This window comes from Ostrinia furnacalis, unplaced genomic scaffold (genome assembly GCF_004193835.3).
Source record: "Ostrinia furnacalis isolate ACB-3 unplaced genomic scaffold, ASM419383v2 OfSCF4280, whole genome shotgun sequence".
NCBI classification, from domain to species: domain Eukaryota; kingdom Metazoa; phylum Arthropoda; class Insecta; order Lepidoptera; family Crambidae; genus Ostrinia; species Ostrinia furnacalis.
In genome coordinates, this window is record NW_021134519.1 from 152,503 (window position 1) to 178,530 (window position 26,028).

General features: G+C 37.0%; 1 protein-coding gene across 1 annotated transcript in view; it reads right to left on the reverse strand.

Annotated features, from left to right (window-relative positions):
* Positions 1-2,646: 2,646 nt before the first annotated feature.
* Positions 2,647-26,028, reverse strand: part of LOC114359278 (estrogen receptor-like) — a 56,445-nt gene continuing 33,063 nt past the window's right edge. The window contains exons 2-3 of the mRNA XM_028313594.1: positions 3,331-3,449; positions 2,647-2,688 (exon numbers count right to left, since the gene is read on the reverse strand). Of these exons, the coding sequence (XP_028169395.1) occupies positions 2,647-2,688; positions 3,331-3,449 (161 nt within the window). The remainder of the gene's footprint in view (positions 2,689-3,330; positions 3,450-26,028) is intronic.

Below are 26,028 nucleotides of genomic sequence, written 5' to 3' on the forward strand. Positions count from 1 at the left end.
ATTTCGAATAGCCTTAAGTGATAAAAGCAAAATGGTGAAGTGAAATGAATGTAACTCCTGTTTGTTTTGCGAAAGATAATATTTAATCTGCTTCCGACGCTGTTCATTGCATTTTGAAACAATATTGAAAGTAAATGTCGGCGGGCGCCTGGCGCGTCAATATTTAACAACGGACTTAACGGAGTATTCATTGTAATTGTTTTAATGAAAATTTTTAGTGCCGCGCTCATTTTCGGCCTTTAAATTCGGCATTATTTTTCAATAATAGAAATCATCACTTTAAGTAGAAAAAATAGGAAATAAATAAATAATGTATTTTTATATCAGAATCTGGATAAAAAATCAACTTGAGCATGTATTTCTTGAAGGGTGTAGAAAAGCAACAAGTGTACGGCGTAGGTACACGTCTCAGCCGACGGGTGCTGAGAGGGTGCGTGGTTCGATTTCCAGCGGTAATGTGAAACTTGAATTTTGTTGTGATATTTAAAGAATGCTATGAAAAATATTAAAATGCTTTTTTAAATAAATTACTCGTAATGTTAAGCAAAATAAATGTGGTTTTAAGTGTGCGATTGTAGTGTAATGTGTTATTTTAGACACTTACCTTATTTTATGGTTCCGCCCGTCTCGACTATCATGTAAAGTGAAATTAAAAAATTTTCACTGATATGAAATTTAATAATTTAGCAAAAATTAATGAATTATTTTAAAAATATTTGAAGAAATTTTTTAAAGGAACACAAGAACACCAAAAACAACTTATTAGAGAAAATATTGAATACTGAAATGAGTGTTTATGGGAGACGTTCGTTCAGGTCTGCTGCCCAGGAGCGATTGAGAGCTGGGCTTGCACGCGGCAGCCGCCCGCCCGCTGCAGCCGCCCGCCCCGCGCTGAGGGCGGCTCGCCTAGCATATAACCCCATATAGCACCACATTATACTCGTACGACTATGGCTTTACTTTTTAATGGATTAACAACCATAATTATTTCCATTTTTTCGGTTGATCCCTAAAAGTCTAAAACATACATAACATACCTATTTCTCTTAAAATACCTGTTGCTTTGTATGTGAGGAAAGTGTTTTGTGTTACTTACAAGTTTTGATTAAAGTCATACATAATGAATGAGTGAGTCTAATGTCCGTTTTCACCATCAATCCCTAGTTTTTAAGTGACCCCTATGGTAACACATAACAGGCATTTTGTTGCCATAGGGGTCACTTAGAAATTAGGGATTGATGGTGAAAACGGGCATTAGGCTCAGTTGCACTACCTAACTTTGATAGTAACTATAACGATAACCAGTGTATTTTGTATGGAGTTTGACAGATTTTTGACGTTTGTCAAAGTTAAAATAAGATGGTGCAAACCCACCCTTAATTCATTTAGTTTGAAGTTACAAAAATGTTTTATTACTATTTCAGTATAATAGTAGATTTACTTACTTATTCTAAGTACATGCCCCGATACTAGGTACCTGCTATATGCTTACGGGGCGGCGAATTGTAACATAGCCGCGATTACATTAGAATATAATTATATTTATTGCTTTTATTTCATTACATCGAAAGTGACTAATTAAGACTCTGTTGAACTATAAATCTCAAATCTTTCAAAGAACATATTTGAGATTACTTATGTTCTAGCTAGACTAATCTAATGTAATGATATAAAATCTTTTTGAAAATAAAATAAAGGAAAAGCTTTCAACCGTAGACCGCAAAAATGAAAATGAGATTGATTATGCATTTGTGCTTTTTTTAAGTATCTTATTCCGAGTTTGACTTGTTAAACAAGTTCCTAGAAAAGAGCTATGGAATTGCGAGAGGCTGAAAAATTGGTTTTTGCTTGGAGAGAAAATAATTCGATTGAAATTGGTTAAAAGTTAAATCGAGTTGTCTATTACGTCCATTTGCCGGCGTCAGTTGATATCGACTAGTTCTAACTTCAGTTTATTTCCGTTTCTCTAAATTAAATGTAACTTAACTAAGCGGCCCGACGCCGCGGCGCTGGGAGTTATTTTTGTTCAAGTAATAACCTAAACTGTCGAGTTCAATTTGTGAAAGTGCATTGTACGAACATCCTTAACTTTCCAATAGTGTTTTGTCGGATCTCCTATGTCAGTGGTTCTTAACCGGTGGTCCGCGGACCACTTGTGGTCCCTGGAGGCATTCCAAGTGGTCCACGAAGACATCGTAATACACAAGTGACGTGACGTGATGAGTCGAGTCAACACAACTCAAACGGCGCACAGTGGGCGAGAAATAGACCTCGCCTTTCATAGGATTTTGAAAAAATAAAAAAAGTTGTCCCTGACAACACAGAAATTTGGTAAAATGGTCCCTCGTGAACTAAAGGTTAAGAACCACTGTCCTATGTAATATTAAAAGACGTGATCGATTCACATGTTAGCAATCACTATTGATCCATTTTCAATTGCGGTTGCATGCTTGTAACTACGAATCGCAATTAATTGAATAACATCCTTATCGATTACTTGTTTCAGAGGCAGTTTTTAACCGACGAATGATAAGTAGTACCTATGTAGATGTATGATATTCTTGATATGAAACATAAACGAATAGTTACTGTTCGGTTTATGTTAACAGTGATTAGTGTCAGTAATATTAACAGCAGCTACTGTTGTTACTTCTCGAATACTCTGGCGAGTTCAGATTCGACGTAGAGCTGTCAGTACATTTGCGAATAGAGTTATTTATACATATAGATATATAAATTTAATGGTTTTAATAAGTGGCAGGTATTAGTTTAATGTATAACTATACAGGGTGTTTGGCGGAAGGTTACACAAACTTCGTGGGTGTATTAATTATTATGTGGTAACGTCATTTTAAGAATACAAGTTCGCCCATTTGACCCTAAGTGAGCTACTATTTATTTAATTTTTTAGAAAGTAAAGGGGGCGTGGCCCGTTTTGCAGCAATATGCCCAAAAACAGAACACATTGCTCGTGTAAGCAATGATGACAGCAGCGACGTCATAATGTAAACAGTTCACATTGCTTGCGTAGTACTAAAGATTCGAACGTTGAGTACAGATACCGCAGTGGTTAATGAGCACATATTTTGATTACTTTGTGTGTGTGAATTTGTAAAGTGACACTGAGTTTCGAACTCAGCGCATTAGTTGGCTTCTTGGGGGGGATGCAGTCAGCCTTCCCGTAGAGCGACTTTGCTCGGCCCCTCCCCGTGAGTAGCGGCAGAAGCCGTGAAACGAATTACTGCACCAAGATGACAAACCGAAGTGTAGGTTTGTTGTCGACACGAAAAGAAGAAGAAGTTGGCATCTCTACATCTCTATGGTTCTTACCTTGCAGCCCTCGCAGGAGGTGACCCCGTAGTGGTACCCGGAGGCTTTGTCCCCGCAAACCTTGCAGGGAGCCGCCGCTTTGGCCCCGCCGCTCGCGCTGTCCGCCGCGTACTGTTGTTCTGGAAACAAATCATTAATTAATGGTAGAATATGGTATGGTGGCTGGTAGGGCCCAAAAGAAAAGGAGACATGTAAAGTGCCCCATAGGGCTACCTTCTACTGGTGGTCTAAATGAAATAAAATATTTTTGATTTTGATTTTTATAATTAAACAAAACGCAACAGCACAAAAGGGAATCAACGGTAGGACACATTGGGAGTGACCAGTCCCAACAGTGCACTGTTGAATCTGGTTACTCCCAGCTATAATGATGAAAAAGGGCATCTGACCTCTCATAAACCCACATAATTATAATATTTTACATAATTTAATAATTAAAAAGTTCGCAAATAAAGCTTAGTTAGCTAGTATACGGATGTTGTAGTCTTAATAAGGATTTTTGACTAAATAAAAAAAACATTTTTTTTTTCATTCACCGTTTCGCTCGTTTGCTTTCTGTCCTATAACATTTTTTTTTTAATAACCTAACATAAACAATTTGCTAACAACATTTAAATTGTGATGTCAAAAATACAGGGTGGCTAAAATACACGCATTTAGACTTGATCATTGGGGGCCTTATTAACAAAAGTCACACCCTAGTTGAACTTTGGCTTAAGTTGTCATTTAGTATGGAAATGTCATTTTAATCCAGTGTTCATCCTATTTGTAACTTTTTATTAATAAGAGGAAGTGCGTTTGTGTTTCTGCTGTCATAAACAAATAGGCTCCAAATTAACAGGCAAAGTGCTTATTAACGTCGATCGAGGATGGAAGTGGCCAATTAAGCCTAAACGTTGTTAAACGTCTAGACTGTGCACTTAACTATTTGAAGTTTACGGGCAACAGAATTGATAATTCAATTACGCAACAATATAATTATTTGCAAACGCCTCCTGGAGTCCCGGCGGAGTGGCGTGGCAGCCCTCGCAGCATCCCGAGTGAAGCTCAGGTGATAGTAGTGACTATATATATATATATATATATATATATATATATATATATATATATATAGTTTATCCGAAACTATCCGTAACTTTTGAATCAGTTTCGGTTACGGTTATGGACATTTTTTTATTTCGGATATCCGATAGTTTCGGTTACGGTTACGGATATCCATAACATCCTTGCTTGGTAAGATGGCCCTCTCCGTCCCGCTCATACCTTTTAAAATGGCTTCTCCACCTCACCTAAGCTAGAAACTTAAATTTTGGGCACATTAGAATAATATTTTTAACCAAGGTAGATAAAGTTAAAAACGGGATTATTTCCAAAAAAACAAAAATTGTCGACAATTACAGCAAAAATTTACCAGGTGTTATACCATTTTGGAATCCTTACTAAATGCGCCAAATTATGACGTCACTTGCCACACTCGCGTAGTACTTTTTTTTTTCAGTACAGTCAGTTTAAACTAGGCAAAATTTTTATTTTGAATTTTTTTTTGAGAACAATGTATTTTTTTCATCCAAGCTGGAGCAGCTGGTTTTGCAATTTTGATAACAATTTAGAGAAGCATTATTCAGGGTTACATAACAAAAAAAAATTTGGAAAAAGTGAAGATTTGTGGCAACATGAGTAAAAGGACCGTCACCTGGAGTAGAATTTTTTGATTTTTTTTAAATGCCTATTATTTTTAAAATATGCCACATAGATTTTTTTTTATATTTTTCTGATAACCAGCACAATTTGCCTCAACACCCAGTTCCGGCTTGACGTTACATTACGGGACACCCTGTATATATATATAGTGACTGAGTTTCTTGCGCTGCTTCTTCTCAGCACTGGCCCATTTATTGTCCCGAAGCAGTGGTAGGGTTAATATTGGGACGTGTAAAAGCGCTTTTTTAAAGCCTATTTGCAAAAATAAATGAATTTTATGAATTTTTAATTTTTAATTTTTGTGAACATTCACATTCGCTCTTATGTCATGAGGCACAAGATCCACTGACAAATACCTACAGTTCAGTAAGTGCTGCCCATTATCTACTCTGTCCTGATGGCTAGATTCGCTCGTTCGCTGCACTTTGTAAAAGTGATGCGATACAATGCATGTGGTTCGTTCGCTTGTTTCAGCCAAAAGACATCCACTGCTGGACAAAGGCTTCCCCATAAGGAGGTGCATGTGGTTAAATAAATTAATTTAATACAAGTTTTTTGTTATTTTTTATTGTGCGGCGTTGCTATTAGTATTCTGTGTAGCATTTATAGGGTTGCCAAGAAAAACTAGGAACTTGAGCTTTTAAAAAGTTTTCCTTCAACAAAAGGAAATATATCCGATTTGAAGCTGTAGTAGTAAGGTAGGAAGCTAGATAAATAACTTAAGACTATAAAGTGTTTCATTTTCATCAACAGCCCTTTACAGTCCACTGCTGGACTATAAGCCTCCTCCACTATAGTGGAGGGTTTTGCCATAATCTCCACGCTTGGCAGGCGGGTTGGAGATCGCAGTTTAAAAGATTGATGTTTTTCAGAGAGCGCTGCTGCCCATTCTCTGTTTGATGTGTAGTCCCTAAGTCGCCTCTTACGACACCCGCGGGAAGAGTAGGGGTTGGTGACAAATGTATTCTACTCTGCCGTCACCACACGGCTAGCGTAAAGTGTTTCATTATTATGGTTTAATTTTTGAGCAGAATGAAAAAGTCCATAAAGAAATAGTTTCAATGGTTGTCCTCTTGCCATTCTAGCCATGTGACCTTTATAATAAAAAATAAATGTCTCGCTAATACTGGCAGATTTTAAATTGTCAAAAGTAGTCACATGCTGCTGACGCGGACGGATGAGACAGATAGAAAAATAAAAAACATTGTTTGTGACAGGGCTCAAGAGCTTACAGAATTATTATTAAAACGTAGGACAATGTAGGATTATAGTATGTAGTATTAAAGCAGCAGTTAACACATTTTAAAAACTAATCTTAAAAAACTTCTGTCATCAACTGCGTGTACACATTTGACAGCTTTTTAAATAATAAAAATTAGTGATGAGCTAAAAGTTTTAGTCGCAGAAAGTTCGTGTATGAGCCGTAGGTCATCATGCACCTTCGCCAGTAACTGCATACAAACACTGACACTAAGGCCGAGTTGCACCACCTAACTTTGACCGTAACTACAACGATAACCGGTGTTTTTGTATGGAGTTTGACAGATTTTTGAAGTAAGATGATGCAACCCAGCCTTAGGCAACTCGCTCATCTATACAGGGTGGAAGCAGAAGATAAATAACTCGAGCTCTCAATGGCAATCACGGAGTGGCAGGTAGCAAAAACAGACGTCTCTTCTAATTGAGTCTGATCAACAATAGGGAAGGGACACGGGGTGGTCACGTTGGCTGGCGCCTCTCGCCCTGCGGCTGTCAAATGACAATATTCGTAACATTATCCCAGTATTTAAGATATACAGGGTGAAAGGGAAAGGCGTAGAATTGAAAAGTCAAATCCAAGTGCTCCGATATTTGTGCCGCTGAGTGTATTTTTGAGCCAAATGTCGATGAAATGCAGTTTATTTACATACTATTTATTTATTGAACTTATTTGCTTATTGAACATCTATCTGTATATCTCATTTATTTTCTCAGTTAACTATCAGTGATCGCTCTCAACGGTTGACTTGTTCGAAAAAAAAAACTGGACAAGATACTATTGTAAAAAAAAATATTTACTTTAGTAAAACATAGAACTGCTGTTCCTGTTATTTTTCAATTTATCTATTAGACGTTGTTGCGATCCAGTTCTTACTACTACTAATAATGTAATTTAAAATTTATGCTTTTTATTTTTTTTTAGGTTTAGCAGATGAAGTAAAATTTAGATTTTAAATTAATTATTTATTCAAGTTATCCTTAAATATAAGGCAATTAACTGACATTGAAACGGCAAGGCGACGTACTCGTATCCCGCTTTGAGCATCAAATAGCACATGCAGTTCCAGTTGCAATCTGTATATTTGTTAGCTAGTGTAGGTATCTACTTTGTCAATTTTCACTTTCTTTTAGGGCTACTTCTCTGCTTTCTTCGTGTATCACTTTACTAATACCCCTGTATTGTTGTTTGACATGACACACACGTGCCCTCTAATGGGGTGTCATCGCGGCCTGCCCACGCGCGATGCGAGTGACGTCAGATGCATTGTCTAGTCTAAATCTGCAGCATTATGCTTCATCTGAGACGTTACATTCATTAGGAATAATGAATATGAAGTTGCTATTTTCATATTTAGGTACTAAGCGCTACGAATAAAAAATTAAACGCATTTTAAACACTAACTTAGTTCATTTCCATACGAAATATCACTTTAAGGCACTGTTCAACACACTTGTTAGTCTAATTAACTACCTACTTTGTTTTTGTCGGTAATAAAATAAAGAATTATTTTACAAAAAATTACGATAAAAATCTTATGTTAAGTACCTACCAAAGGTTGTTTAAAATGTGATTTGCCACGACTAGCTTCATACGTAGGTAAACCATCATCATCATCATTTCAGCCATAGGACGTCCACTGCTGAATATAGGGCCTCCCCCAATGATTTCCACAATGGCCGGTTAGTGGCGGCATTCCCGCTACCTTTATGAGGTCGTCGGTCCACCTTGTGGGTGGACGTCCTATGCTGCACTTTCCGGTACGTGGCCTCCATTCCAGAACCTTGCTGCTCCATCTGCCGTCAGTTCTGCGTATTATATGCCCTGCCCATTGCCACTTCAGCTAGCTAATCCGTTGGGCTATATCAGCGACCTTAGTTCTTTTACGCATCTCCTTAGGTAAACACAAAAATGTTGAATATTAATACTAAAGCCATCGTCTTACAATAATTAATTTATGTTCATACATTGATGTTTAATTTTATGGTCGGTTGACTAATACAGCGGCGTTTTTATAATGTGAAGGTGTGGTGAAGGCAGGCATCCGCCGTCACATAGTATGAAATTTTCGGCAGCGCGTCTGTCGTGCGTTTGTCGCACTGCTAAATCGCCTAAACGTGAAAGCGCTCTTAAACAACAACAAAAACCTTTTCTTCGGCCGAGTTGCACCATCTTGCTTTTAAGTGTTTTCCATTTTTTTCCATTTTTTCCATTTATATAAATTAATTAAACTTAATCTTTTAAAAAAATTGTTTGAATTTTAACACCTCTGTGAATACACCTTTACCCTACACTTGCACTGATGACTCACTGCTTTTTAATGCGTACGAACTATAGTGAAATTATCTCAAGTCTGTGTTACCAACCTCAATAATTTACCCAAATACAAGCCCAAGGGAAAAGCTGTAAGTTGCTGATGAGAAACACATCACGAATTTAGTTAAAACTTTAATCCCAACTAATATTATAAATGCGAAAGTAACTCTGTCTGTCTGTCTGTCTGTCTGTCTGTTGCGCTTTCCCGCTTAAACCTCGCAACCGATTTTGATGAAATTTGGCATAGAGATAGTTTGAGTCCCGGGAAAGAACATAGGATAGTTTTTATCCCGGTTTTTGAAACAGGGACGCGCGCGATAAGGTTTTTCTGTGACAGACAAAATTCCAGCGGGCGAAGCCGCGGTCGGAAAGCTAGTTTTAAAATACGTAGTAGTTCAGCCTTCATAAAATTATTTTTGTAGACGTCAGTATATTGGAAGATAGCCTCTGGCTGACCTGAGGCTATTTTAAAATCTAGTTCAGTCTCAAACAAACTTGAAATATTTCAAATCCAATTATACAGATTGGGGAATAGAAATAAAAGTTGCCAGTTATCTGGGTCACACGGTTATTAGGGGCATGTTTTTCCCTGTGGATGTTTTTGTTAAAGAACAAGCAAAGCAACTTAATTTACTATGCTATGGATTTTTTTAAATAAATAAGGATATGTTAAGTTTGTTTAAATAAATTAATTGCTTTATTACTTCATAAATATATTTTTCCCCAATTCAACCTCAAATTAATGAATTTCTTTGGACTAACTACAAAGCTTATTTACTAGGTTAACTAATAGATAAAAATATTATTTTAAAATTAAAATTTACTTTTAAAATCTTCAAAAACAATGCGGTCAAAAAATTATTGATTAACTCTTTTGTTTTCATGAAAAAGACATCAACGCGTTAAAGAAAACAATCGTCATTGTAATAATTATCTAACCCCGTGAGCTTTAAGGTTCTTTAAAGCCTCTGAAGCTAGACACGATAGCTTTTCTTTTCTTTTCTAGTATGTATGTAACCAATACAGATATTGAGCAAAATTATCCTTTTAGTCCTGTATGACTAATATTTATATCCAAATACAAGTAATACAACAACAACAACACCCGCGGCAGGGGAAGACCGCCTAAACGATGGACAGACGATATCGGGCAGCAGGCTGGAGTGAACTGGATGCGTGTGGCCAGGGACAGAAAACGGTGGAGGGTTGAAGAGGAGGCCTATGTTCGAAGGCGAACCCAAAGGCTGACATAGATAGATAGATAGACAAGTAATACAAATACACTACGAGATTAAACCAGTATTATTTAAAAGCGCCTGAGAAAATGTTTATACGAGTGCATCATCTAAGTAGTTGCTAAAGTGCAATCTTTGAACTGGGTGATCGATGAAAAAAGTTATGGAGTTTGACATGAACCACAATAAAAAGGAAAACATTGCATACAGATCAGTTCCCGAGGGTCCGTAAGATAGTGCAGGTGCTGTTAGGAGTAATTAATACGCAGTCACGAGCTCCGAGGAACGTCTTCCCGCCGGACCCCATTAACCCAATTACATACACCTAGATGCATTAGCTGTGCATTTATTTGATGCGACAATCGACGGGAACAAAGTTTTGTTGCAGTGGGTTGTTTGAAACGTTTAATCCATCCTTTTCATATTAACCATGCTGGCTAATCAAAATAATAATGTTAGGTAATAATCTAAATATATATAACTCAAAGGTGACTGACTGACTGACTGACTTCTCTTCTTTTCGTGTCGACAACAAACCTACACAGTGTCAGCCCAAAACTCTGCCACAAGAGTGGCGTTGTCAGTAGCACTCATCAAATCCTCCTGAGTGCAGTTGCTTGGGCACTCAGAGCACGACATCAGGTGCTTCATCGACTGGGGAACCAAACCGCACCTGCACTCCACGTTTAAGCCATCCAAGACTGACTGACTGACTGACATAGTGATCTTCAACGCACAGCCCAAACCACTGGACAGATCCGGCTCTAATTAAACATACGTAGTTAAACATTTTTGTTCCAAAAATAATAATGTTAGGTGATAATAATTGGCTAAAATAAACTATTAAACTAAATTATTATTAGTTAGATCGTAGATTGAAAATTACTTGTAGTAAACATAAACATTGCAGACTTTATCCTTTCCTCTGCTTGGAAAAGCAATCGAGCTATTTACGTTAATACCGATGAAAAGATAAGAAGTCTGGAAATAAATTCTGAAGAATCCAATCTAGAACTATTTAAAAGAGCATCTCCAGTGATAAAACAATGATTGAATAATATTCTACAGCTTCTCAGAGATGCGCAAAGAGCAAAAAGTATTTTCCTAATGAAAACTATAATCCTTTGTGGGTAGAACCTTTTGAAAACAGAACCAGTGCAAAGCGTGGAAGCCTTCACTGTATTTAGAGCTTCCATTTAATCTGGAAATAGTTAAAGAGATGCGCCTCGCAATTACTTCGAATTTAGTTTTATTGCTGATACAGGTTTGTAGTGAACTAGCGTTATTCGTTATCTTATCTCAAGTACATTTACCTACCTATTCATAATATTTAAAGAAACAAAATCTATTAAAACTTCTTTGACGAAAATTTTCTTAATGTTCCGTAAAATAAAATTGCTTATTCGTAGAGGCATGGTTATAAAATATGTAAGTACCCACAGTGAAAAGATGTACAGGATAAGATATTTTTGTATTTGTTTTTAACATATTGTATTGGCATATGTCACTGTTTTCCAGTCAACATTTGAGCGAAATGGAAATTTTGATTAGTCAAGATTTTTCAGAACATTATGTAGTTTTATTGGTGACTACAGTAGATAAATAACGGATAAATAATCTATATATATAAAAATGAAACCCGTTTCGCGTTGTCACGGCATCACGTGTGAACGGCTGAACCGATTTCGATAATTCTTTTTTTTAAATGTTTGTGGAAGTCCAAGGATGGTTCTTACGGAAAAAAATATTAAGAAAATCTCTACGCTAAGGCGGTACGAAGTTCGCCGGGTCAGCTAGTACATAATATATTCATACATATCTAATGTATAGATATGAAAATAAATGTTCATGCAATCATATTTGTCGCTAGCAGTATTCGAGCTTGAGTTACGATATAATAACCACCAAGTAGCTAGGCGTCATAATAAACCAACTAACGCCCGTATTCACAAACGATGCTTGCTTAAGTTAAGCAGAAAATCGAACGCACAGCGTTGAATAGAGCTCTGTGATTGGTTTGTGTGTCACCCTATGCGTCCACGCGCACTGAGAGACCCCATAGTAATGTTTGTAAATACGGGCGTAAGTAGCAGAAATATGCCCAAATACAGAACACATTGCTCGTGAAAGCAATGATGACACCACCGACGTTATAATGTAAACAGTTTACATTGCTTGGGTAGTACTAAAGATTATTAGAACGTTGAGTACTGATACCGCAGTGAATAATGAGCACATATTTTGATTACTTTGTGTATGTGAATTTCTAATGCGACACTGATGTTCGAACTCAGCACATTAGTTGACATCTCTCTATTTATGGTCACAAGATTGTTTACAATGTTATTTAACAGTTACAGTGCAGTAAATGAAATATGTTTAGTTCTCAACTAGAAATTATATTGGAAAGTGGTCAAGTTGTGGGATCGTGTCGCTCGCGCTGCCCCCGGGCGGCGCTCAGGCGACCCTTCAACTTTGCCATTTACCTCGACGAAGAAAGTCGAGTGCCGAGTGAGCCCTATCACACCGGGACGCCGGCAGTGGTAAGAATTTATTTAATTTTTGGAATACAGACTGTCATAGCCTCAGATTTACTAACGCCTACAAATTATACACAAGCGCTTCGTCTAAAATGAGTAAAGTGAGGCAAAAATCATATTTTGCCAGGCGGACTTAGAACCAGCCCTACCACCAACCAAACCGAACAGAAAAATCTGCCCCCACTGGGAATCGAACCCAGGACCTCTGCGTGAAGAATGAATTAGAATGAAGTAAGTATAGTTTAGTTTATATAGTCTTTTAAAATTTGACTAATCAAACTCCGATTTCATTACATTGGGTTTCGACGTTTGACTGACTAAATTAGTTTCTCTTAGGTTTAACTTACATTCTTTAGTCAAAGTCCGAAATGTTTGGGTTTTGACTAAGCCTTGAAGGCTTCAGTCAGACCAGTTCGTCAGACCTGAGGATTGACATAGTCAACCCTAGGAGCGCCCGAGCTTCGAGGTTTGACTATAATATATGGAATCACTGAGCCTGTTCACTTTTTTTGCAAGCGCAAGGTTTCTAGGCTATAATTCTATGACTGTAGCGTCAACTCACACCAATCACTCTTTTTCATGAGTGAAACATTACAACGCCGAGTGAGACGGGCCCTCCGGTGAATACTGTCATAAATTGCATTGTGCCGGTTTGACGCACGATCCTAACATTGTTCTAATGCGCCCTAAACTGGTCCCAGCCATCGGCGAAGGGCCAACATAGCTGTGGTTTCACTTCGCTTCATGGAAGCTGGTTTTAAAGCTAGTCTGAGGAAGATATCGTGTTGGGTTCCTAAAGTAAAGCAACAATTAAACAGACTTCTTGATATTAGCTTTTCTAGTTAGAAATGGAAATTAAGTTACAAATCAATTGAGTGTTGCGGTTTTGATTCAATAAAATTTGACCAAAGTAAAGTACGAATCTAAACTTTTCAAAATAAGAATTAAATAAGAGTAGGTACGAAAAATGCAGAAGTACCTATGGGTTGATTATTTGAAGTTACATTTTTTAAAAGATATTAATGATACCTCATCGTCATCATCATCATTTCAACCATAGGACGTCAACTGCTGAACATAGGCCTCCCCTATAGCTTTCCACGTTGATCGATTGGTAGCGGCCTGCGTCCAGCGCTTCCCTGCTACCTTTACGATGTCGTCGGTCCACCATGTAGGTGGACGTCCCACCTTAATGATACCTATTCCTCATTAACTGTTTCGATGAGATACAGTTCGTGCGTTCAACATGCAATTCTGAATGCCTCCTGGATCCTCACTACCTCGAGTCAAACAAGCCGCCGCGGCTACTTGAGACTTTAATTAATTACCACTTTTTTTATTTCGAACGGGATAAAAAGTATTCTATGTCCTTCTCCTGGCTCTAAACTACCTCCCTGACAATTTTCAGCTAAATCGGTTTTGCCGTTCTTGAGTTATAAGTGGAGTAACTAACACGACTTTCTTTTATAATATAGATAAATCGCAGAAAATAATAATAAGGGCCTCAGGATTTATTTTATGTGTTTAGACGGTGGTAGTATAAATGCGGGTCTTAATTTCTTTCTTAACACGTTCTCAGGCCTAGGATGCGCGCCGCGATAAGCGGTTGTCACACCATTATATCGATTTCAGCGTCGATAAAGTATATCACGACGCGCATCCTAGCCCGACTGGAATGAATATTGATAGAATTAGGTCAGACTTCCAGGACGGCCTGTGTTTCTAGAACACAGGAATTAGCCTAGGACCATAGTAAAAGAGAACAGTAAAATACCTTCATATTGGCACCTCAATTTTGAGTTCACAGAAGCGTGTTTTTGGATTGAATGTGGACGCAACTTCTATGTAACACCAAATTAGGCTGTTTTAAGCAATACTATTAGGAATAATGGGCACTTCTTCGAAATCGCATTCTTCGGCTGATTCATATGGACAAATTTCAAATTCAATTTTAGGTTTGTAACATAGACTCATATGAGAAAAGGTACACCCAATAACATACATTTGGATAAGGGACTCGTTTTTGTAAAGTAGTTTTCAAGATATCGACGTTCAAATATTTTGTGCCCATATGAATCAGAATTTGTTACATATTAATCAAAAATAGAAATAAAATGTATGATATTTATGTATAATTGGCTCTAAATTAAGAAAATAATCATATTATAACAAAAACAATGATCTGTTGTTATGAAAAAATGCAACGATTCCACAATAATTTGTGAAAAAACATTTTTTTGAAACTTTAGTATACATCCATAATATTTTGTCATCATCATAATAATTTCAACTGAACATAAGCCTCTCCTAATGATTTCCACAATGACCGGTTGGTAGCGGCCTGCATCCTGCGCCTTCCTGTGGAAAGACGTTCTACACTAAGCTTTCCGGCACGTAGCTCCCACTCCAGAAACGTGCTATCCCATCGGCCATCATTTCTGTAAACTATGTGTCCTGCCCATTATCACTGCAGCTTGCTAAAACATCGGACTATGCCACCATGCGACTTTAGATCGTTTACGGATCTCCTCATTACAGATTCGATTGCATAAAAAAAACAAGCATAGTCCACTTCATAGTACACTATGCAACTTTGTGGTTCGTAAGCCTACAGTGAGAGGCCGCTTTTCAGTACAATTTGTCATCACTGATAAACACACACTGGATGTAGACTTTCATCTTATGGCACTAAGGTATTTTAGATGACACTACCGAGCTGTATCACTTATCCAAGCTATTGTTTTTAAGACGTCCACCTACAAGGTGAAGAAGGTGAGATGAGCTTATAGAGGTTGTGGCAATGGCAATCAGTTAATCTCGAAATCATTGGAGGCCTATGCTCAGCAGTATATTATTATGTGCTTTGGACGCCATAAGTGTAGCTGAAATAATAATAAAAATAAATAAATCGTTGGGCAATTTCATACAGCGCCATTTAGCTACAAAATAAGCAACAAATATGCTTGTGTTATGGTTGCTAGCTTAACGGATATACTACTTATTTACTGTTTAAACACAAATTATTCTTAACATAAAAATGATAATGTTTTTTTTATTCATAACAAGACCGCAATCGCACCTGGTCTTAAGTGAGATGCAGTCTGGGATGTCATTCTTAGTTAAAAAACCCTTTTTTGGTGCTTGAAAAACCAAAAACTAATTTATTTTATNTATTTTGTATAAAGACAGCAATTATGTCAAAAATGTAATTTGCGCCAGATAGGGCTATAGCTAAGCTATACGAAAAAAAATATTGCATGCCATTTTGTTAGTTGGTTACAGAACTATACCCAAAGACATCGAAAATTTTGCCTCCGAAGAAATACCCTAATCTAAAATTTTATAATATTTACTAGGTGTTCTATAGGTAACTTAATAGTATTATCAATATTGTTAAAAGTCTTGAATTTATTCTTATTAATAGAAAAGAGTTCTATTATCTTAAAAGGCGCTTCTTTTAGTGTATTAATCGAGAAGTCAATGTCTTACCGCCTTTTTACTGTGACCTAGTGTTCTACTAAAACTGGTTGGTAACCTAAGTACCTATACGTATAAGCAATCCCCAATCACCCCTTAATTAACAGTCAACAGCATATCAAGCTTATATTTTTGCTGCAAAATCGCTCTTATTTCAACTACATAAAGTTCCGTTGTTAGCCTTGAAGTGCCGTCGATACGTAGCATACATACTACAAACATGGGAGGTGGTGGCGGTAGGATGTGGGTTATTGCATATTTTCCGATAATCGGGTTAGGGTTACAGGCTGACGATTTTGATGCGGTAAACTGGCAGCGGGTTCCGAAAACTCAATCACTGAAATTTAACAGGATATGTTGGTGTTAACCGCGAGTAAATTACGTTGTGGCAGAATTCGTTAACCTATTTCGAATTCGTTAACTTATTATCTAACTATTTGTCGGCCGTTTGGTGTAGTGGTTCAGAACGGACTACTATGCCGAGAGGTCCCGGGTTCGATTCCCGGCCGGGCAGAAATTGAAATGATGAATTTTAATTTCTGTGACGGGTCTGGGTGTTTTCTATGTATATTATGTATGTATTTACAAAAAAAAAGTATATAAGTATGTTTATATCCGTTGTCACTAGACATTGGGTTTGGGTTGNAACCTACACTAATATTTACTCCTATTTTGGAGTTTTACTATTGGTTTTCGATATTCTCGGAACTGAAGCCCTTTTATTGTAGTTGTGTTTTTACGCAATAGCTGAAAAAAGATTGATGGATTATTTTTCATTGATGATTTCGCTGTAGATACATTCTCTTGAGAGTGACGGTGGGTATCAAAATTAATTTTAAATTTTAAGAATATTTTCATCAGTTTACATGTAGTCTATTTTTAAAATTACACACCTGACCTTGATTTTATTATGGTCTAAATAGCATCAATAACATACTTTTCCCAAAAAAAAAATTAAAACTTAAAGCCAAAATTGCCCAAAGGTGCAGGTGTCGGACTATGCTACTCAAAATCCGAGGAACGCAGATGCAGAACGCTGGTTCATACCCGTTGACTGTGGTGGTGAACCCACAAGCAGATTTAGAATAGCACGAGGGGTTTACGGAACTATTAGTATTTTATACCATTCTTTCTTTTCTTTCTTTTCAGCCAAATGACGTCCACTGCTGGACAAAGGCCTCCCCCTTTATTCCAAATTTTATACCATACATTAAACTAATGTTTGTCAAAAAATCAAAGGCACAAGCATTATGCGCGGGCGCCGCGCGGGCAATGCGGCGGCCATAGAGTTGCGCAATTCGCTTTCTTCTGCGAGAGCGCGTCCTGCTCTAATCCCTCCGCTAGAGGGGGACACGCGAGATATTGGGCGCAGGGCTGGCACTGTTATAACTGTCACTTGTCATGTAATAACATGTATATCTGTCAACATAATACACACTCGCATCAATGCACTATCGGCAACAGTGTTAACTATCCATTGTCCGTCACAATTTGATGAGAGCGAGAGCAAAACGGAAATAGACTGACTGACTGACTGACTGACATAGTGATCTATCAACGCACAGCCCAAACCACTGGACGGATCGGGCTGAAATTTGGCATGCAGGTAGATGTTATGACGTAGGCATCCGCTAAGAAAGGATTTTACGAAACTCCACCCCTAAGGGGGTAAAACGGAATCCATGCGAACGAAGTCGCGGGCGGCTGCTAGTAAATCTATATAATAATCAGGCGATAGGTACTTAAATTGATATAATTCACCTGTCGGCTTATAGACTTTCCATTAGACAAACCAAACCAACCAACTTTTGCAGAAAATAAAACATTATAATGAAATTATGACATACGTAATTTAAATGTTGTTAGAACCCTAGGAATTTTAATGTTTACGATCTTACTCTCAAGTCAATCGTTTACTTTTCCTGATCTTTTTTTCTTTACAAATTAAACGACGCGCGAAGTCGCGTAAAGCTTTGTTGGCGGAAGCTTCCGCATTAATTACCATTAAACTTTTTATAGAACCATTAAGCTACTGTTTAAAGATAAATGTGTGTAACATATCATCCGTTTTAATGTGGCCACTGAGAAACTGTCATCAATTGACCATGCTTCAGCGTTTGCCTCTTAATTTTGTCACTAACAATCAAAAGTTCTTTACTGCACTGGTACTGTTAAGTTTGAACATCCCCTCCATTAATTTTCTTTAGGATGATTACATCTTGGTGGTTTTAACCACCGTAAGAAAAACTACTTGATTAAATGAGTATAAAAATTACTCACAAATTTTATGAATAAAGACAGATAAGATGAGGTTTCATTGATGAAAATATGCTTTAACTTTTTATGAAAACAATAAACTGACAACCATCAATAAATTGGTCAGTGGTTTAAATGGTTACCGACTATTCTTAATAAAAAATGCAATTGTTCGAGACTTATCGCATGGTATGATATCGTACACGATAATTACTATCACGTGCTATGGCTTGAGTAACAAGCGCTTTCTAACAAGAAACAGCCATAAAAAGCAACATACAAGCGACCAATTCTCTTTTACAATTTTATAATGATTTTTGTGAAAAAAGTTCCGTGGTCAACCCTAACGATTTTCCGAAGCTATGATTGTAGTTCAACAAACTGCGCGCGAGTCGAGCGTTGAACCTTCACTAACCGTTAAGACCTCTCTTTCACGCTTATATGCAGCGCGGTATAAGCTTCTCTCTCTAGAATATAATATACCTCCTCCTTGCATTTCCATCGAGGGCTCACTTCTATGGGAAATGGAGGTGGCGTAGGGAGCGCCTCGGTGTATGGAAGCCTAAGTTCCTATGTAAGAAAAGGCGAGTAATGTTGTGAGTGCACGTGCACCGAGCGCAGCCTTTTTGTGCGCTTCGAGCATGGACGTAATTATGTAATAGCTATGTTATTGATTTAGAAGGTGTAATTGGGCTGCAATTATTTTATTTATCGGAAACAACATTGAATTAGGTAAACTATTTTTTATGAGTGCCATTTTTAATGTTACAGAAATCTTCTCCCTAAGAGTGAGATACTTCAACAAATAATGATCGTGCGGGGAAAGTTTTTATACAACAATGATGTTAATTCCATTATAAAAGTTACTTGAATTCACATTAAATGAGGAACAAACAATGCTTTTAATTAATAGGATGAATGAAGCTCGAAGCTTAGTAATCAGTGACAGACTTTCCTTTACTACGAAGTGGAAGGTCGATAAGATTAAATAACAATGTAAATACATTAATATCTTTGGACAATTTAACACAGCGCTATCTAGCCCCAAAGCACGGTAATAATATCATACAGTATTGTAACTTCATATAAACGGACGAAACGCGAGCTTTCCTTCGAAATTCAAATCTCGGTATGCGCTCGACATGCAAAAGTCAGGGGTGTCGCGAATGTGCCATAGTAATAAACGGACGATGTGTTGTTTTATAAACAGTAAGCGCTTTTTTTAATAAAAATAATTACAAGTACATATTTATACAGGGTGTTAGATAAATAGGTTTATAAGCCGACACTAGACCATGTTAACATAGGTACCTACGCAATTACGCATATAAATGTTATGGTGAAGTCAGTGATATCATCATTTTATTTTTTTTAATTTTCATACAAAATACAATTTATAAAATCAGATTTGTATGAATATTAAAATTATTAAAATCATTCATACCATTTATATACCATGGGCTAGTGTCGGCTTATAAACCCATTTACCTAAACAACCTGTATAATAATCAAGCATTTTACTATCGTAAATTTATAAGATTTGTTACTAAATTTTAACACTAATATATTTTTTTTATTAAATCTACTAATCACAAAACAACATGCATTTTTATCCTATTTCATTCACAAAGTTTTGTTTGTCAAAATAAAATAAAAATTACAATCACAAAATACATTCACAATACTAGATAAAAATTCTAAGTAGGCAGATGTAATTAAAATAGGGTCTGCAAGTGGGCAGCCCTATTGCATGTTGTCATACGGTGACGTTCCGCGCGGCTGTTGACATTTATTTCAAAAATATGGCCGAGTTGGAATACTGTATATACTGTATATACTGAGATAGTGAGATAGTATTACCGTATATACTGAGATACTGTACTGTATATACTGAGATAGTATTACCGTGCCCAAAGCACGGTAATACTATCTATACAGTATTCCAACTCGGCCATATTTTTGAAAAAAATGTCAACAGCCCCGCGGTACGTCACGGTATGACAACATGCGATAGGGCTGCTTACCTACAGTACCCATTCTAATAAAATTACATCTGTCTACTTAGAATTTCTATCTAGTTTTGTGATTGTATTTTTTTTTATTTAGACAAACAAAATACTTTGTAAATGGAATAGGATAAAAATGCGTGTTGTTTTGTGATTAGTAGATTTAATTTAAAAAAATATACTAAAATAATTTTGAATCTACTAATCATAATGAGTACTTAATGACCTGTTACTTTAATTTCAGGCGGGCAAAATCGTTGGCAAAAGCTGGTTTTATACAATATATAATTTTCATTTCAAATCAAACTGACTGAAAATGACAATTTCTGACAGTTTTAATGACTAGTTTTTGACACAGATCGTAAATGACGGTCAGTCAAATTCAATCACCTTAGTCATTTTCTACACTATTATGTGCTCTGTGACTAGGCCATCGACGTCCGTTCGGCACATTCGCGACACCCCTAACTTTTGGATTTCGACCACGTCCCGAGATTTGAAAATCGAAGGAAAGCTCGCGTTTCGTTGGTTTATATGAAGTTACAATACTGTATGATATTATTACCGTGCCCAAAGTAAGCAATTAATATACTTGTGTTATGGGTGCTAGCTGAACGGATATACTACATACCTAAGTATTTTAAATACATACATATTATACATAGTAACACCCAGACCCGTCACAGAAATTAAAGTTCATCATTTCAATTCTGTCCGGCCGGGAATCGAACCCGGGACTAAACTCTCGGCACAGTAGTCCATTTTAGAACCACTACCTACTACACCAAACGGCAGACCGTGAAAAACCTTTTCGAAATAAACGTACGAAAATGTATATGTGAAAATGTATACGAAAATGTGTATAATTATTATGTGGTACTGATTCTATCCATCATTCATTTATACCAACATAAAATATTATTACCTTAGAGAATTAAACCATTACCTAGTTCATAATAATACCACATAGTCCAGTAGAATTAGATTTGAAATCGGAAATAATTCCTACAAAAGATTTTATTGCTTGAATGGCTTCATTGGTTGCCCATTAAGACTCTTTAACCGAAAAAGCGCCCCTTTCGGGGGCCCCCACCACTTAAACACAACTCCGTCGAAGTCGAAAACCTAGGAGAGTCTTTATGGGCAACTAATGAAGCCATTAAAGCACTAAAATCTTTAGTAGGAATTATTTCCGATTTAATTCATGTTTGTGTTTAATTCTACTGGCCTAACAGATAATAATACCTAAGTTACATCAATCAAAATAAGTGAACTTGAACTTCTTAGGAATCATTTTCCGTTGAGAATTGTATAAAAAACTTAGATTCAAATTAATTAGTATATAAATGCAGAGTAAAATTGCAAAGCTCTGTTCCAATCCGAAGGTTCTGAGTTAGATTCCAAGCCGACAAAAGAAAAATCTATTTGTAACTTTGTATACTGTAGAATGAAAAATTATTGAGGATGGATTAAATCGCTAACTACCAATCCAAGAGTAGAAAATCGAGTGACGTGAGTATCAGTTCATCTGCTACTTGTCTTTAGTATTTGCAACAAATTATTAAATAAGTAGGTACTGGTACACTTTATTTCTCATCGAAAGAAAAATTTTACATGAGAATTTGACCAAACTAACATTCATACCATATTTCATGAATTTTAGTAAAAAAATCTTTAGCCTAAATACTAAAAAAACATCATCAATTGTTCAGCTGTTACAGATAGATGAGGATCTACTTTAACTGAGTAGTTATATTGATGGAAGCAGTTAAAAGTAACTGAACTTATTATCTTGCGTCAAAACAGATTTACACTAAAACAAGTCAAAGAGCTTTAAAGCTCAAAATCAAGCTTTCAAGAATTGAAATCAGACGCAAAAGCTCAATAATGTTGTTAGGTGGTTGAACTTTTCTTTCTAGAAGCTTTCGTGGAAAATTTAATAGACCGATAATTGCCTGCATGAGTGATTTGAGCTGTAGGTAAATTTGTGGACTGGTCACATTGGGAACGATATTTATTTGAAGATACTCGTATCTGTTTCATTATTTTCTTCGTCTTCGTTTCAGCCAAATGACGTCCACTGCTGGACAAAGGCCTCCCCCAAGGTTTTCCACAATGAACGGTCCTGCGCTGCCCGCATCCATTCTCTTCCCGCGACCTTTACCAGATCGTCGGTCCACCTAGTAGGAGGCCTGCCCACGCTACGTCTTCCAGCCCGTGGTCGCCACTCGAGAACTTTCCTGCCCCAACGGCCATCGTCTCTACGAGCTATGTGTCCCGCCCACTGCCACTTGATTTTAGCAATTCTGCGAGCTATGTAGGTTACTTTGGTTCTCCTGCAGATCTCCTCATTTCTGATTCGATCACGCAGGGAGACTCCGAGCATAGCCCGCTCCATCGCCCTATGGGTGACCTTGAGCCTTCTTATGAGGCCCATATTCATTATTTTATGTTTCACGTAATGCAGCATTTTATAGTAAGTATTGAACAATAACAAATGAAATAAGATATTTTCAGACGGGCTTGACATTCCGGTTCCACTGTCAGACTGACTTCATGACGCCAAAATGTCATTAGTGTCGAGAGTTCATGAAAAAGTTTAATGCTACTACTACTACTACTTTTGGGACTTAGGTCCAGAACAGACGGTGAAACGCAACTGCAACGAAACTGCAACTGCTAGTTACTTTTGAGTTGCATCTAAGTTGCTGCCATAGCGTCCGTTGAGAGACCACACATGACGCGACCAGTTTGAATCCTTCAGTTTCAGTTTCATTCATAAGAATCATCAGAAAGTTGCAGTTTCGTTGCAGTTGTGTTTCACCGTCTGTTCTGGGCCTTAGAGGAAATGTAGTTTTTCAAGAAAATGTAGGTAATTTCTTTAATTAATATTTAAATATTTTATCTTACGAACTGTATTGTAGACTTGCTTATGAACGAGTAATGTAATTTCACCCTGGCTTGATGGTCACCATCGATTATCGCAAAATGATGTATCACTTGATATTGGCAACTACTTGATCTCATATTCTTTACTATAACTATCGACCATCAATAATTATTTTAAATGGAAAACACTTAAGTATGCTGCGTGAGAAATTACAAATTAGCTCAATATGAATATAACTTTTTAATGACTTGAGGGTAGGTCGTTTTAATTTGAACGGTGATCAAGTGGATTATAAGATTGCATTATATTTTCTATCCAATAATTTTGAACTTAATGACAGGTTAATTAATTTCCTCTCATGCAGACCACACCCAGAGCAATTCAATTTGGTACATATTTTTCTAAAAACACATACTTGGCTTAATAATTTCCATTGATATAACATTAATACTAACGTCATTTCGCTTGCATTGCAAACAATCCGTAACTCAAAGATTTAGAATTTTAGACTATAATCCCGAAGTCTAACACAAACAGAATCTAATTCAGGTCAACAACAAGGTGGGTCTAGAAATTTCGGTACACAGGCTGCTGGCAACACCAATTACCTGTTTCAAGTTTCAATAGACAAAGCCAGCAGTGTTTTGGACAAGCTCTATGCCTTGCCGGGACGTCAGTGCATATTAGTGGCAACGACAGCCTGCTCAATGGGTGGCTAATGCCGAAAGGCTAACGAGAATAGGCGTATTATACCCTCATTCGGCACAGATACGTTGCAATTAGTCACAAATAAGCCATTCGGTGGCCTAATTAAACAGACAGTGATGGTTTCATTATTAATAGTCCCATGGCTCCTGGCTGAAGCTGCGCACGTGAATAGTACTGTTTATTAATCGTGAAACTCCAATGTAAAAATATAGTTGGCCAGGCATCTACTATTTGATGTCAAAGTCAAAAGTAGTAAGAAATCGTCGAATATTTAAAGAAAAAAAAACTAATGAAGTTTGGCGCTTAAAGAGCCTTTACATGTCTCATAAACTTTTTACCCTAGCAGCGCTTCGAGTCGAGACACATTTAAAAGTGCTGTGTAGAAGCGCCGCAGCAAACTCAGTCACCACTGTCTACCGATTGAAATAAATAAATTGAAATAGCAGTAACTAGTACCACAGAATAATAATAATAAGTACTCTAGTACCTACATTAAATACATTGAAATCTGTACCCTAGCCTACTGAAAGTGCCTATAAAACATGCTTAATTGCAGTCTGCCTATAATTTTTAATACACAAAAGAATCCCAAACTATAATCTGGGAATAGAAATGTTTGCAAGTTACCGCTTCAGTTAACTTGCATAATGAAAGAATGTTTTAGTATGAGAGAGCACGTTACAAGCTCAAATACTTGACTCCGTGGTTCCCAGCCCGTTAAAGTAGGTCAGCTATATTCCCTTTGTCTAGAATCACGCCAGTTTCAGCCTTAAATACAATGTGGATGTTGCTTACTTAGGGCCCTCGCCCGCGGAGGCTTTTTACATTTACGAAACGCGCGGCAGCATCGCTACTAACGCGCGTTAGTCGCATTTGTAACGCACTACAGAAGTGATGCCAACGCGCTACTAACGCGCTATAGCAGCTTAACTGCATCGCTAAAAAAAGTCATTCACAAACGGTGCTTGCTTAAGTGAAGCAGCAAATTGAACGCACAGCGTAGCATAGAGCTTTGTCATTGGTTTGTGTGTCACCTAGTGCGTCCACGAACACTGTGAGACGTGAATATTCATTGTCGGTCAAAACGGTAATATTTACTAAATGTAACTTTTTATGAATTTTGACTGATTGGTCAAACTTTAAATCATGCGAAATCACTTTTGACTGGAAAAATCAGACAATGATATTGACCAATGGCATCGGTAAAAACCATTTTTGACTGATTATTGAGTTAAAAGTGGTTTTGACCTGAGTTTTGACTGTTAACAGTTAATACAGCTGCAGCAATGCAGCAGGGTGCTTCCCCCTGGATCTACTGTGGTTGATTTGTCAGCTGATTGGACTCTGACCTACTTGATTCGAATACATTACGGGGGAGTTTCACTGGAGTTTACTTACCTTTGAAATTGATTGTTTTGGTTCTAAACTTGCGAAACTTCAAGGAAGATAGAAACAAAATGTATAGCGCTCTAATTTATTTAAGGCTTACTAGTGCACAAAAGAAAAAACATCGTACCTAAGTTGTGTGTAAATATAGCTATGCTTGAAAATCTTATTTTGTCATTATTAAATAAATTTTAATACATAATGACAAATTAAGATTTTCAAGCACAGACGACAACACATTACTTAGTACATTTTGTTGCAAAATAACACCTATTACAATGAAACAAGGTGCATAATCTTGCATATGCTTCCCAAGCTGCCTCCTTAACTGACCTCAGTACTTTAATACATATGTAAAACCACACTTGATACAACTCAAATTACTTACCTTAAACTCAATATTCTGATACTAACTAAATAAAATTAAATATTCTGATAACTTCCGGTGTATCTTACGCTCATGTTAGTCCGGAACTTATGAAAGTTTTCAAAGTTATAATATGTAAGCCAACGCCGAAGCTTCACCTTAAGATACCTAACTACCCTACGTTGGAAGCGAAGATTACACTTCGCAGAAGGCTTTAAAGCGGAGTTCTAACCAAGGCAACATTAATATTAAACTACCCGCTCTTTGACGCCGGTTCGAGTTAAGTCTATCTCCAGCAAAAGATCGAGTTTCCTTCAGGATACAGCAGAAATGCTACATTACAGAACAATGGAGCAGATTCCACGAACACATTGTGTACATTTGCGCTATAACATAATCTGACTGGTTGACTCATTGAGGCATATTGTTAGTTTGAAGGCGATATTTTATAATAATTTTAATTTGTTACAAATATTAACAACTATGGCTATGTTCGGTGTTTCTTTACGAGATCGAATCAGAAATAAGCAGATCAGTCAACGAACTAAAGTCGCTATA